We start from the raw sequence: 15,097 nt of genomic DNA on the forward strand, positions 1-15,097 counted from the left end.
CTTTTCAAGAGAATGGGTAGTAATCAGACGATGAGATGATCATATAAGCCTCAATAAAATAAGGAGGGGTTTCAACCAGGAGCGGAAGAACAAGGACACCAAGATCACATCCTGAACACTGGTTTGCAGGGCAAGAAATACTCTAGTGTCCCCATGGGAAGGTTGCTTTGGGAAGCAGTGTCCTTAAGGGACAAAGGCTATGCACAGAGGAGGATAAACCCTGCATCTGCTCTAATATAAACATCTATCTATGTCTACATCTATAGTACATCAGGGTTTTCTGGTACTTTATGGTTAGTAACAAATCAGTGTGCTGGTGTGGAGTGGCACCATAGCTGGGCACTACCATCTTTCACCATACTCTAAGTCCACTAGAAGGTAAATCAGTGCTCCACTCACCTACCCCAGCTCTGCCTTCTCTTGCAGAGGAAAAGCAGTGCTAGCATTATTTTAACAATCAAAAGCTAGAAATTACCCAAATGTAGTATCAATGGTAGAATGGCTAAACAGTGGTCTGTTAACACAATGGAATATTATGCTGCAACGAAAACCTCACAGCCAAATGCAACAATATGGACTAATCCCACAATGTTGAGCAAAGAAGCTAAGCACAAAAAGAGTATACATACTGTATAATTCCATTTATATAAAGAACACAAAAAAGCAAAAGCCATCTATGCTGGTAGAAGTCAGGATAGTAGTTACTCCTGAGGGGGCAAGGGGCTACTGGAAGGGAGCTGTAGGGGGGCTTATGGGGAACTATTAATACTCTGAATCTTGAGCTGGGTGCAATTTACAATTACTGATACATATACTATTCTGTGTGTATATTATACTTCAAAACTAAAACAGTACTGCTCAATATATTAAGTGACAACAGCAAGTTTCACCATAGTACGTATACTATGAATCCATTTTTGCTGAAAAGCACATGGCTGTAGAATAATGCCAGGCAGAACATGCCCAAATAGTGTTGATGATGGTTAGCTCTGGGTGGTGGGACTGTAAATTTTCTTTTCTTCTTTTCCTTTACCTATTTTTAGAAACCATTTCCATACTGCCTGCATTCTTTTTTTTTTTTTTTTTTTTTTTTTTTTTAAGTAAGCCCAGCACGGGGCTTGAACTCACAACCCCAAGATCAAGAGTTGCATGCTCTACCAACTGAGCCAGCCAGGTGCCCCATACTGCCTACAATCTTTTTAAATGTATTACTTTTATAGACATAAAACAACACCTAATTCCATTTTATAAACTGCAACCTGCAAGGTTCCACATACCCACCCTGGACAAAGCAATGCTACTAAACACTGGGGAGGGAGCAAGTGATAACCAACACCCAACTAACCCATAAAGAAAAAAATTTACAAAACAATTTCGGCACAAGCAAAACCCTGAACTGCAATGTTGGGATCTGCATTCTCATCAGCAATCCTATGTGAGGCTAGCACTGGAGGATTCCCCGGATTAGGTGAGCACTAGGATTACAGGGGCACACTCCAGACATCTAGTAAACATGTTCCTGTCCTCTGTACCAGGAGGACTGAAAACCATTCACTGGAATTCATCACAATGTCGCCTGGGCCCGAGTTTCTCACACTCCCTCAAGACTGGTATTCTTTGCTCTTTCCTTGCACTCTCAGACTACTCTTCAGTCTGGGGGCAAAAGCAAGACTTCCTAAACGGGAGAGTCACTTTAAGAAAGCCTTATTATTGAACTGAAATATGCTTTTGCCTCACAGTGCTACTTTGTTTCTTTATAAACCACAACATGGACATCAGTGCACTTTAAAGCATTTCCTTAAAATCAACATTCATTATGAACTAGAATTAGATTCAGGTCTATTCTGATCCGTTTGTGAGCTAAACCTGAAAACATTTTAATCAGTCAGCCAAGTTCGTTAAATATGAACCGAGCTGAAATTTAAAGGACACCCACACCACTGGCTCATAGCTCTGCACCATCACTGAGAACAGAAACCACATTAGATTCATAGTCTCACCACGTGCTCCTGAAGCCAGATTTATAAATGTCTCAAAACCACAAACTTGCTTTTACTAACACTGGCTCTGAAAAACACAGGAAGAACCTTTGCCATCACACCTCCTCAGAAGTTTGGGATTACCCCAAGAGCAATGCCTGGGACCTGCACCTCTAGCTACCCAGTGCACACACTACCTGGCTGCCTGGCTGCCACGGGCTGCCAAGCCCCTGCTGCTCAAAGCTACGCCTCCCTTGCTTCCCTAACTTGACCAACTCCTTGCTAGTCAGGGAATACCTCTTCCAAGAAGTTATCCCTGTTTCTCCATCTTGGGAGAAGCTAGGGCAGTCTGCTCTGAGCAAACCCCGATTTAGTATCTTAGATTCACAGATTAATGGTGCTACTTTACTTCCCTAAATTGGCTTCCAATGTACAAATAAAACCTGTTGTCTTTTAAAAACACAGTCAAGGGGCGCCTGGGTGGTTCAGTTGGTTAAGCATCCAACTTCAGCTCAGGTCATGATCTCACGGCTCATGAGTTCGAGCCCTGTGTCGGGCTCTGTGCTGACAGCTCAGAGCCTGGAGCCTGCTTCGGATTCTGTTTCTCTCTCTCTCTGCTCTTCCCCCACTCCCGCGTGTGTGCTCTCTCTCTCTCTCAAAAATAATTAAAAAACAAAAAACAAACCCACAGTCAAAATGGTTTAAGTAAGCAAATTGGTGACATGTAAGGTCCTAAGAGAGATCACTTACCTTGCTTACTCTATCCTGTGACCTCTCCCCACAGTCACAAATTAAACCAGCTCTGAACTAATAATAGGGCAGGGGGATCCTAGAATCTGGACATAATTAGATCTGAGTGATTAGCATGGCCTTGCGAAAGGTGCAGTTTCTCTTTCAGACAGATAACCCACAGAGACAGGGACAACAGCCATGTAAAACTGAGACACAGAAACAACCCACACCCTTTTCCTGTATGCTAGGAATAAAAAACCAAGTCTCAGCACTCAAATCAGCCAAACCCATAGGAAACTTGAGTCTCTGTCTCCCTGTTTTTCCCTGGATTCTGTCCTGCAGAAATGCTCCCTCCTGACTCTTAGTCCTTCCCCCCTCTTCCTGCCCCAGTTACAACCAAGATGTACTAGATTTGAGAGGATGGAGAAATGGTAAAATAATCCTACTGTGAAAACTTTACCAAGGCCCTTTAAGGAGGGGGCTGGATTAGATGAGCTGTGCTGTGTGCATATGTGTGTGAGTATGTGTGTGTGTGTGCGAGTAAATATACATATATATTTGTTTGTTTGTTTGGTTTTTTAATTAAGTAGGCTCCACACCCAGTGCAGAAGCCCAACATGGGGCTTGAACTTATGACCCTGAGATCAAGACGTGAGCCAAGATTAAGACTTGGACACTCAACTGAATGAGCTACCCAGGTAGGCGCCTCTGGCTGTGCTGTTTTAAAGCTGTTTTTCTAATCCTGTGATCAGAACTACCTGGGGGACATAGCCTGATGCCCAGGCTCCTCTGTAGAACTTCGGACTCAGACTCTCCAGATGTGGGCATGGGAATTTGCACTTTAAAATGTTCCTCAGCTGATTTGGAGAAGAGATTTGTGAACCATTTCTTGAAAGAGACCAGGCTGAAGTGGTAATTCCTGTGATAATGGGTTTCCAAAACATTGTGCCACTGGAAGTAAGGTCCCTTTATACCTCGATCTTTCAGAGTCCATGTGAAGACCACGTTTTCAGTAAACGTTTTTAAAGATTTTGGGGAAGGGAGAAGAATGAATTCCCTACTCACTGTCTTTTCATGTGGAGGGAACTCAGCCAGTGTTTCTCAGAATGGAAGGGTCACCGTTGCACTTTGGGCTGGATAGCTGATTATGTGGCACTGTCCAGTATGGTGTAGGATTTTGCAATCCTTGGCCCTTGCTCTTAAATGCCAGTGGTGGTCCCTGGTCACTGTGACAACCAAAACACATCCCCTCATACTCCTCTAAATGCTCTCTGGTTATCAGTTCAATCTGTGATTAAGAGCCACTGAGCTGGATTAACATTCCTGACCTCTCTCCCTACCCCCTACAATAAGTCCTGCTTTTCGGGGGGAAGAAATGGTCTATCCAACAAATGAGTTTAGGAGTCAGCCTTCCCTCTCTTCTCTTTCACACTTGCCTGCCCACAGAGGAAGCATTTTAGCCTGAGGCTTCCAGCCTGGCCTGTGCCTGGCTGGCTTAGTCTTCTCAAGACAGGGACTGTAACTCAAGAACACTCCACACTCTAGTGGGGGAGAACGGAGCTTCTAGCTTTACCTATAACAATAAATTAGTCTTAGGAAAAGTGTTGGAAATTAATTTAGTTATTTTAGAGAATATAAACATAACCATAATTCCATTCTTATACTTAAAAGATGTCTTTCATTGTTTCTCTCTATTATGGCATTATTATTTTAAGAGAAAGAACTTTGACGAACATTTTTTATTTACCAGTTTTATTCTGTCTTAGAATAAAAACCTTGCTTTAATATTGTGAGGTGCACTGCAGGTATGCCATGCTGCCAGTTTTTACTGGGGCAAAAAATGCCTTAGTCAGTGACCCAGAGGCCTTGGAAAACACACGAATGCATACTTTCAGAGCATGTAGAGCTGGTATTTACAGCTTTTCTTGGAATTGGCCCGGGACATCTCCAACAATCTACATAGGTACTGTCATAGCATTTGCTTTGATGTTCAGAATGCTTCAGAAATGTGTTCAATATCATGATTTGTGGGTCCTCCAAAAGGTTTCGTTGTTAACATGCAAGCAAACAGTATTAAGCAATATTACCTAAACTATGGCTGGCAAGAACTGGACCTCAGTAATGAAACCAAATTACAAAACATTTCCGTGTAGCTATACAAAAGATATAAAATTAAAATTAAAAATATCAACCATCTTTAAATATTCCAATTCTCCTACAGTGCAGTTTTCCACATCTTTATCACTATTGAATACTTTAAGGACAAAGTTAACAAAAATCAAAATAGATAAAAATATTTAAATCTTTGGATCCCTTTATTCTATGGCCTTCATAAAAACTCAAAAATGGCCAGATTTTCCCCCACTATAGCTTAAAATATCAAAAAGATTTACTAGTGATTTATAATTAGCAATGAACTCTATTACTGAGTCATTTGTGGGCCACAGGCCCAAGGACCAGTGTTAGGATATCTTATAGGTTGCCAAAATAATATCTAACACTCTGAATCCTCTTGAAATATAATGGAATGAATCAAGGTATTACAACAAAATTCCAGGCATATCTGGAAGAACAGGTTAATTGATGCCCAGTTTTATTGTCTTAAAAAAGGGGAGGGTGCTTATTTGAAAATACAGCTAAGTACATTCTTATCTATGATTATTTACATTCATATACTGAAAATATTTATTATTTGGACAAATCCTGTGATATGCCATTTGTTATAAAATGAAGTTCTTACAATGAGTATGAGTAATTTATCCTTTTCAGGTAATGGAAGAAATTTATCAAATCCTCATTTGTGTTCCAAACATTAAAAAAAAAAAAAAAAAAAAAAAAAATCAAAATCAGAAATCTCAAGCCTGGAAAACTATGAAAAAAGACCCACCACCCATAGCTCTGCTCCTCAGCACATCAACTTCTGCAAGGACACAGTATGTTTGCTGACTTTAAAATGTTTATTCTTTAAAAAATTAGTTGCTTTTTATACAGCTATACAAAGTTCTTAATGTTTCTTTGGCAATGGAATATAATGGAATTTTACAACTATATAAAAAAGTTACCTTTGCCTAAGAAACAGTATTTACTGTGTTTACATAGTTGACTGACAAAATTCTCTACCATCCAGCACCCTAATTAATTGACGAAATAAGCTACCTCAAAAGGGATATTACAGGATTTCCAAAAAGAAAGAAACAAAGAGAGAAAGATACACACACACACACACACACACACACACACACACACAACCTTCTGTGGCTCAAAACACAGTATCACGGCCCTATCTGCAGGCAACTTACAATCATTGCCAAATACAATTTAGTGATAAGAAAAATCCTTTCAGTGATGAAAAAATACTTATAAGTCCCATTGAAGTACTGTTGTAGTTTAACTATACATAAGAAATTACTTAACCTTCTGCTATTCCAAATATATTTAATGCTCATTTTTTAAGATGAGCCTTCCCGCCCCCTCCCTCCCCCCCAAAGTAACTGCATTGGATCTTTGAAATTAAGCAGAAAAAAACACACAAACAAACACCCAGTGCTGGTGACAAATATACAGCGGATTCACCTCTTCCTTCTTCTCAAAGACCGGAACCAATTCTCAGGACCATGAAGAGCTAGAAATTCACCTACTTTCAAAGACTTGTCTGTAGACTATGCAGCAACTTTGTTGTCTTTCTAAAAAGGAAAAAAAAAAATTAGCTCAAGTTTCACATGATTGGTTTATTAGTATTTCTTTCTAATTTACTTAAGTATATTTCCCATTACTTTTAAATATACCCTCCTTTTCCTTTCATGTATAAATCTTTTCACTAATTTCCGGAAAACATTTTATAACTTCCACACACCCAGCAGTAGCTCGTTATTTGTTAACTGCATTTTCCAGTTAGTGGAGGTTAAAGCAGTCATGGTGTGGGCTGGTTCCAGCAAGAAGGCCCCCTAAGATATAGGCATACCTTACTATCTTTGTTTGCATCCTAATTATTTTTAAACACAATGACAGAACTTAAACTTTCAACACAGTTAGCCAAGGTCATCCAATATAAATGACAACATACTCTGGAAAAAGATTAATAAAATCCGTAAGTCTCTGATGTCCTTACTAAAGCAATAAAATATCCAGACAGTAAAATAACATTTCTCTCCAAAGTTTCATGCAAGGAGAAAGCAATGATTTAGAAATTCATTTTAAAACGATAACTTTTAAATTTCAAATAAGTTCTGCAAATCAGCAAGCTGACAGGGTAATTTTTAAAAAGTAACCATGAAAAAAACAAAAATGTCAGAGAGTCTCTAGCTTCCTAGTGAGACGAATCCTAATCTAAAGTCTTGTATATAACATCAGAGCCAGGGGCCTGTTTTCCTCAGAACTAGTTGTTACCACATACCTGATTTTAACTGATTTTCATCCTGTTAGAAATACACTATTTCCTATGTTAAAGATTTAACTTTATCTGTGTATACGGCACCAAACCATTTGTACAACGTCATTAAACTGGAATACAAATGGCATGGTGTAAACTGGTACAGAAAGAAATAAACTGAAGATAATCCCACCCCACTGTCCCCCACCAAAGCCAACCTTCACATGCCCCCATTTTTTTTTTTACCTTTCAGAAAGCTGTACGATCAATCCAGACCTATTTTAGGGTCCAAAAGCTGTGGTTTTCTGAAAGGTAAAAAAAAAAAAGCAAGAGAGAGAGAGAGAGGGAGAGAGAGAAGGGAAGAGGAGGGGGATACAGAGAAATAGAGGGAGGGAGGGGAGAAAACAAAAGGGGGGAAGGGAGAGAGAGTACCATGCTGAGTCATTTTGGTTACCTCTTTGTCTCTGGACCCTATCTGAAAAAACAGACTCAAACGGAAAGTAATCTGTCTTACCTGCCATGGTGGCTTAACCATCTTAGAAGCAGCATATAAAATAAGAGCAGACTATACTCTTATTACACCCAACCTGATCTCCTTGCCTTCCACCCCCACAAAGCATCAAAGGACCAAGCTCAGCACAAGTTTATGTTTCTAACATTATTCTTGAGAAAAACTGGGCTAGAAGTCAACGAGAGGAAGTTTTGGCTTTATTAGCTTGTATCTATATCAAGAGAGTTAACCTTGGGGCGCCTGGGTGGCTCAGTCCGTTAAGCGACTGACTTCAGCTCAGGTCATGATCTTACAGTTTGTGAGTTCGAGCCCCGTGTCGGGCTCTGTGCTGACAGCTCGGAGCCTGGAGCCAGCTTCAGATTCTGTGTCTCCCTCTCTCTCTGCCCCTCTCCAACTTGTGCTCTGTCTCTCAAAAATAAACATTAAAAACATAAAAAAATAAATAAAAAAAAGAGTTAACCTCTCTGGGTCCTTGGTTTCCTAACTATCTATTGGGGGTAGGGTGAGAGAGAGCCTACAGTTCAGCTGATACTTTAAAGGAGTTCTAAAAATCTACAATTCTGCTTTGCCCATGTTTTCATTAAACAACCACTTGCTTATGTACACCTCAAAACTAATGATTCATGCCAATAGAGCACAAAGAACAAAGCCAACCCATTACATAAAGGCTGCTGCAAATGCCACTGACATCCATTTATGAGAAGTATTAGATGTTGTTTTAGAAACAGGTTTAATCCTTGAAAGTAAATCTCCTTTATGTAATAGTGATCACTATTTCTGCCAGGTGATATGATTTAGAAGGCATAGAATGCAGAGAAGGTCACTGCTCTAGTGGCAGACATAAAGGTCATGCAACTTTGGAATGGGCAATCAAGGGCTAGCCACACTGATGGATCTTCTGCCTTACTGAAGGCTGAAATAGTGTATTCCTAATCAGCATGCTGAGCATTTACTTCAAACCCACTATGGTTCCATGTCCACTGGTGGAAATGAAAGTAAAATACATATTCACTAATTGCCAAGAGACTCCCATCTAGCTGGCGATGCAGAACAAAACACATGAAATATGGAAAATGAGTGTTAAAATGTGTGCCAATGAAAGCAGATACCACAAGAGGTCAGAAAAGGAAGAAATCTGTGGAGGAAGGAAGAGAAGTTTCCGAAGACAGAGCATACCTTGGACAAGACTGTGAAGGGTGTGAAAGGGAGCCCTTGACTTTCAGCTGTGTCTATCTCTACATTGGACTAAAACACAAGAAGGCTAGGACTGCATCTGTTTTGCTCACACTAACATCCAGGCTAGTGCATGGCATATATGAATTCAATGTATTTGGTCAAGGAATGAGGTCAGTGTTGGAATCAAGGACAGTGTATACAAGTGATGACCACGAGTCAAACTGCTTGAACCAGACAGCTTAAAGGGTAATGAGAAATGGGGCTGGATACATTAGCAGGATCCTCACAGAGTACGAAGAGCAGGCAGTACAAATTCACACTTGAACCTTCTTGTCATCAGGGCAATACCTAGGGTCCGGTCAATCTATCACCCCTTGAAACACTCAAGCAGAGGCTGGACTATTTGTCAAGGATACACTAATGTGGATAAAGACTCATGCAGATAACTTCTACAGTGCATTCTAATTCTGCAATGTATGTGACGGGGATTTAACTGAAGGCTCAAAGTGACCAAAGAGTGAGACAGAGCTTCAAAAAATGTTTGTATTCATAAATGTATGTACTGTGCACCCAGCAGTTAATCAACAGTTTATGGATGACTGTTCAGATAAAGGGAAATAATAGTTCAATCTTACAGACAACATGACAGCTCTTTTTTCAAATATCTGCAAAATTATTAAGACAATTATGTATATTCTGTACTTTTACAAGGGTAGAGTTAAACTAATAGGGTGAGGATACAGGGGAAAAAAATCTTCACTCACATTGTGAAATTGTAACAATTAAGACCATTCCTGAGGTAGGATGGATGCTCTTAGAAAAAGTAAGCTGCCAGCTCCCTAACAGGGATACTTCAGGACTCATGGCTTGGCCAAGAGCTCAGACCTCTCAAATGTTTTCCAACTCTGAAACTTTAATGATCTTTAGAAGGTGTACAGGAGATAAAACTGTGTTAACTCTATTTCCACAATGTGAAAACTGAGGGCCTGAAAGGTTTGACGACTCAACTGAGGTCACACTAGCAACAATCACTAAAATCCTCATTGGGATCCAAGTTTAATTTAAATGTACTTTTTCTCAAACCAAGCGGACTCAATGTGGTCTTCAACAAGAAGGTGTCATAGGTTCTTCAACAGGTAACTGACATGCCTGAAGTGAGGTAAAGAAGAGAGTGAATGTCTGAAGACCAATCAGTGAGTTGTTATGGTAGCTGGCAGGGACATCTCACAGGAATGAATGTGGTAATGCGGACATGGGCTATACTGCCTGGGAGATGAAAAGAGTGACACACCATTAGCCAAAGCAGACACTGGGAGGAGGCTGTGCGGAGATGATGGAAAGGCTAGAAGATGATAAGGTCATTTGAGGAAGGTTAAGTTTAAGTTGGTCACAGGACATAAAGCACATAAAGACAGAGAAATGCAGGTAGAAGCACAGAAGGTCCTAGGTGAAAAACCAATTAAAAGCGATGAATCAACACGTTTACAAAGGAGAGGAGGAAAGAAAGGGGAAGGTAGAGGAAAAAGAAAGAAGGGAGAGGAAGCAGGAGCCTAAACATGAGCACAAATGCTTACAAGGAGCAAACTGAACATTCTGGGCAGAAGGAATGGGTGAAAAGGTCCTGAGATAGTTGTAAGTTTGGCACTGAACAAGAGCAAGAAGGTCCACATATCTGCAGCAGAGTGAATAAAGAAATGGTGAGTCCCACTGGCAAAAAAGATCAGAGCCAGTATAAGACTTATGACCTGAAGAAGCAGTCAGATCATGAAGTGCCTGGCTGTGGTGAGGAACACATGTTATTATTATTTTCTAAAGATTTTATTAAATAATATTTTATTTTTATTTTTTATTTTTTTTTATTTTATTTTTTATTTTTTTTAAATAATATTTTATTTTTAAGTAATAGCTGCACTTGGGGTGCCTGGGTGGCTCAGTCGGTTAAGCGTCCGACTTCAGCTCAGGTCATGATCTCCCGGTTCGTGAGTTCGAGCTCCACGTCAGGCCGTGTGCTGCCGGATCAGAGCCTGGAGCCTGCTTCAGATTCTGTGTCTCCTTCTCTCTGCCCCTCCCCCGCTCATGCTCTGTCTCTCTCTCTCTGTCTCTTTCTCAAAAAATAAACATTAAAACAATTTTTTTACATTGTATTCCATTTTAAAATGAAAACTTGCCTCAATGCTTATAATCTTTTCTAAGTAAGATATTGAAAAGCAAAAAAAAAAAAAAAAAAAAAAAAAAATTGTTTTTAAAGATTAAAACAAAAAGAAAAAAGTAATATCTACACTCAATGTAGGGCTTAAATTCACAACCCCGAGGTCAAGACTCATACTCCACTGACTGACCAGCCAGGTGCCCTGGAATATGTGTTATTTTTTAAAAAGAAAAAAACAAAACAAAAAGACCCCAAATAACAGTATTTAAAAAAAAAAAAAAAACTAGGAAGAAAGTTTCTAAGTTGGATCAGTGGTTGTCAGTGTCAAATACTGCAGAGGAGTTCAGGGCAAATATTTGTGAAAAGGCTACTGACCTCTATAAGCAAAAGGTCACTGGCAAGAACCTTAATAGTGACAAGCAAAAGGCATTCTGTAACTCCTAAGACAGAGTCTCCCCAGCCAGAACGGCAACTTCCCAAGTTATAAGTCCTGTAGCTGCACCAGGTCACCAGTGCTGGATAGCCTGAGCTAATGAACTGAGGCTAATTTTCAGCAGTCTTGGCTGGATGATACAGTATCAGAGGTGTCAAAGTTAACAGACCAGACCCAAAAGCCACTAACACTGATCCTTCAAGAAGGATCTCAACAATGTCCAGTTCAAATAATGGACAGTGAAACTCCTGCCAGTAGGTCTTTTTGTTTCCAGCTGCCCTGTGCAACTCTTAGATCTCTTTATAAGGTGATTTTGATCCCTTCTGTGATTATATAAAGTTCCTCTCTACTAAACCTAAAAATCAATAAACTAGGAAGTGACACTGACTTAATTGACAGACTCCTTTAAATAAATTAATTATATATATAAACAATACTATACAGAGCTATATAGTTTTCTAGCAGCAGTTTGCAAATACCAACATATCACAGTATTTTCAAGACCAAGGTAAAATAAGAAAACCAGGGAAAACATAGTTGAATTTTCCACAAAACTAAATTAAGGGTACTGACTCAGAAACAAACTTACAAGGCTTGAGACCCTGAAGCATCGCTTACTAGCTGACCTTGGACAAGGTATTTACTATCTCAATACCTATTTCTTCATCTGTCTGTAAAATGGCGATAAGAATAGTACTATCTTACAGAGTTCATGTGAGGTTTAAGCGAGTTAATACACAAAAAACATTTAGAACAATGCCTAGTACATGCAAAATTCTATATAAATGTTGGCTGCTATGAATGCTTTCCACTCTGGAGTATGTGCTTCCTAGACTCTTTTGGTGTTAAAACACACTCCATAATATGAAATAAAGGTGATATTATACAATCTTTTTTTGGTATAATTACTTTAGCAATCCCCCATGCCTCCAAAAAAAAAAAAAAAAAAAAATCCTAAGCCTATCTCTAACACATTTTTTATTTTTGGGGGAAATTTTACTATCCATGAAATCTAAAACCATGGTTCTATAATAAAAAAGACCCCTCCACCCCAATCTCATTTCTATCTTTTGCTTCCTCCAAATGGAAACAGTTAAAAAAAACTTGGACTCATTAGCCAAGAAATTACTGCTCCTTATAATTATATAAACAACCTCATCCCCCACTGAAGAGTCAAAATGGAAGTTCTACAATGTCTTAAAAATATTCACCCAATATAAAGTAAAAACATTCCAAATTTCATAAAACTGCCTGCCAACCCCAAAGCAGACAATACTTACTCTGTATTCAAAATCTGCAAACTCCCTGCCCCCACGACCTCCTCTGAATCCACCACGAAATCCTCGAGGGGTAGTGAAGGTACCACCTCTGCCACCACCACGTCCTCGGCCACCACGGAAACCAAGACCTCCTCTGCCTCTGTAACCGCCACGGCCACGGTTTGGACGAAGTGGGATTCCAAATGTTTCAGCATTTAATCTTCTTTCCTCAGCCCAGGTTGGTCTCCGTTCTCTGTTATAAGAATAAACTCTACTGTATCAGGTCGTAAGAACATTTTCCGGCAAAACTATGTGACACTAATTCCCAAATTATGGATAAGTAATTCCTAAAGATCAAATAAAAATAAGCACCTTTTCTGCGCTGACAGTGTGGAGCCTGCTTGGGATTCTGTCTCCTCTCTCTGCCCCTCCCCTGTGCACTCTCAAAAATAAACATTAAAAAAATAAAAGATGAAAAACCAAGCACCTTATCTAAGTCATCACAAGCCATCCATGGCAAAATGTCCTCATGATATTCTCTTAAATTTCATGTGCAAATATGACCAGTATTAGTTTTTTTCAAATACAGTATATAAAACAAACATGGTAATAGCCCCCAATACAATGGGAATTCAAATATAGGATTGGCAACTGACTCCACTCTCCCTTTGGCCCAATGTAAGAGAGGGCAAAGCCAGGAAAGGGGACTCTGTCTCAGGAAGCTGGAAGAAGGAAGCTAAGTCCCCGAGTTCCTAGTATGTTCCCGGCCCAGTCCCCGGACCTGGTGTCTGAAGCAAGTGTTTAAATTGCTACTGCTGCAGGGGTGCCTGGGTGGCTCAGTCAGTTAAGTGTCCAACTCTTGGCGTCAGCTCAGGTCATGATCTCATGGTTCGTGGGATCGAGCCCTGCATCAGGCTCTGCTCCGACAGTGTAGAACCTGCTTGGGATTCTCTCTCCCTCTCTCTGTCCCTCCTCTGCTCATGCTCGCTCTCTGTCTCACTCTCAAAATAAATAAATAAACAACAAAAAAAATTAAATTGCTACTGCTGCTGTAGTAAATTGCTCCAGCCCAGACAATCAGGACTTTGATCACAACATCTCCATCCGTGTTTACACTGAAGTAGACAACTGCCACCAGGTGGCACCAAACTATAGTCAGGAGAATGAAAATGTGGCTTGGGTAGCAGAAACTCTGGAACTCGTGATGCTGGATCTTTCAATTAACCTGACAATTTTCTGGATCCACATTTGCTGTGATATGACAAAGTTTTACTGTATCAACAAACTTCAAAGTAACATTAGTGCTTTTGGCCCTGGCTTCATTTGAACCACACTGAAGAGGAGTAAAATAAAAGGTCTTACTTAGATGTCAGATGTTAGCTTTTGGTTTAATTACCAATTTTCAAATGTGAATGCATCCCTAAACAAAAGTATATGGTTATTTCTTCTTCACAAGGAGTAATATCACTGAAAATTTTAGTATGGATTATTTTCTTCCAAGTAAAATAAAACATTAAAAAATTATAGTCATTAGATATCTTTAAGTATTCATTAAAGTTTGTGAATTTCTAAGAAATCATTTCATATTTCAAGCTAAGAATATAAGAGCAGCTTAAAAGACTGTACCTATTATCATCACAAGAAATATTATCAAAGAAGGATTTGGTTTTATCATAGTAGCAATTAGGTCCAAGTGGATCTTCTTCATCTGCATTTCCTTCACTGTTTTGGGTATCAACTCCTGAGTCTCCTTTATCTTCACCATTTACAGGCTTTTCCTGCTTCTCAAGTTTATCTTCTAATGAAAAGCAAGCACATACCAGAAAGTCAAGACTTCTATTAAACATCCATGATTCACAAGTCAAATCAGAACATTTTCTGAATAGAAAAACGAAAACTCACCTTTCAATTTAAGTTTATTATGAAACTCTCTGTCAATTTCCTCCTTGTTAAATTGTGCATTCGCACTTTCAAAGTCAAAGTCTTTCTCAAACTTCATTGGACCATCTCGTCGGATACCAAATCGTCCCCTGCCACCTCGATGACCTCCACGTCCTCTTCTTGGAGCTGAAGGAGCACCTGGAACTAGGTCAATAAAGAAAGAATAAGCTGGTTTAGGACAGAAACTATTATTGTAGTCAACAACAAAAATGCTTACAAGTCTCTATACACATCACTGTACTTGTAGTTTTTATATATAAAAAAAAGGAGTTTCACTAACACTTAATATATAGTAGGCTGAGAACCACGCACATGAAATTTATTTTTATGGGGTCCACACTCATATATGTTATTTACAGAGTGTACAACCAAACAATTTTGGAGGCTCCTGTACCAAATTACTCTAATACTCTTTGAGGGAGGGGCTTTGCTCTGCTTATAGTTTTAATTCCTACAATGTGCCAAACGTATAGTGAATTCTCAAAATTTAGGAAGTCTTCTATGAAAGGATCATAAGAATCAACATTTAGAATGAGAAAAATAAATGA

At 39.4% G+C, this 15,097-nt stretch overlaps 1 protein-coding gene across 4 annotated transcripts in view; it reads right to left on the reverse strand.

Moving 5' to 3' along the window:
* Positions 1-2,621: 2,621 nt before the first annotated feature.
* Positions 2,622-15,097, reverse strand: part of LSM14A (LSM14A mRNA processing body assembly factor) — a 51,835-nt gene continuing 39,359 nt past the window's right edge. For 2 of the 4 annotated variants that reach the window (XM_078438527.2, XM_078438525.2), the window contains 5 exons: positions 14,511-14,693; positions 14,235-14,406; positions 12,630-12,861; positions 7,327-7,385; positions 2,622-6,394 (listed from right to left, as the gene is read on the reverse strand). In XM_078438527.2, coding sequence (XP_078294653.1) covers positions 7,362-7,385; positions 12,630-12,861; positions 14,235-14,406; positions 14,511-14,693 — 611 coding nt within the window. In that variant the 3' untranslated portion in view covers positions 2,622-6,394; positions 7,327-7,361. The remainder of the gene's footprint in view (positions 6,395-7,326; positions 7,386-12,629; positions 12,862-14,234; positions 14,407-14,510; positions 14,694-15,097) is intronic. The other 2 variants (XM_078438526.2, XM_078438524.2) reach the window with 1 other exon arrangement.

The sequence above is a fragment of the Panthera onca genome, chromosome E2 (assembly GCF_046562875.1).
Source record: "Panthera onca isolate mPanOnc1 chromosome E2, mPanOnc1 haplotype 2, whole genome shotgun sequence".
Lineage (NCBI taxonomy): Eukaryota > Metazoa > Chordata > Mammalia > Carnivora > Felidae > Panthera > Panthera onca.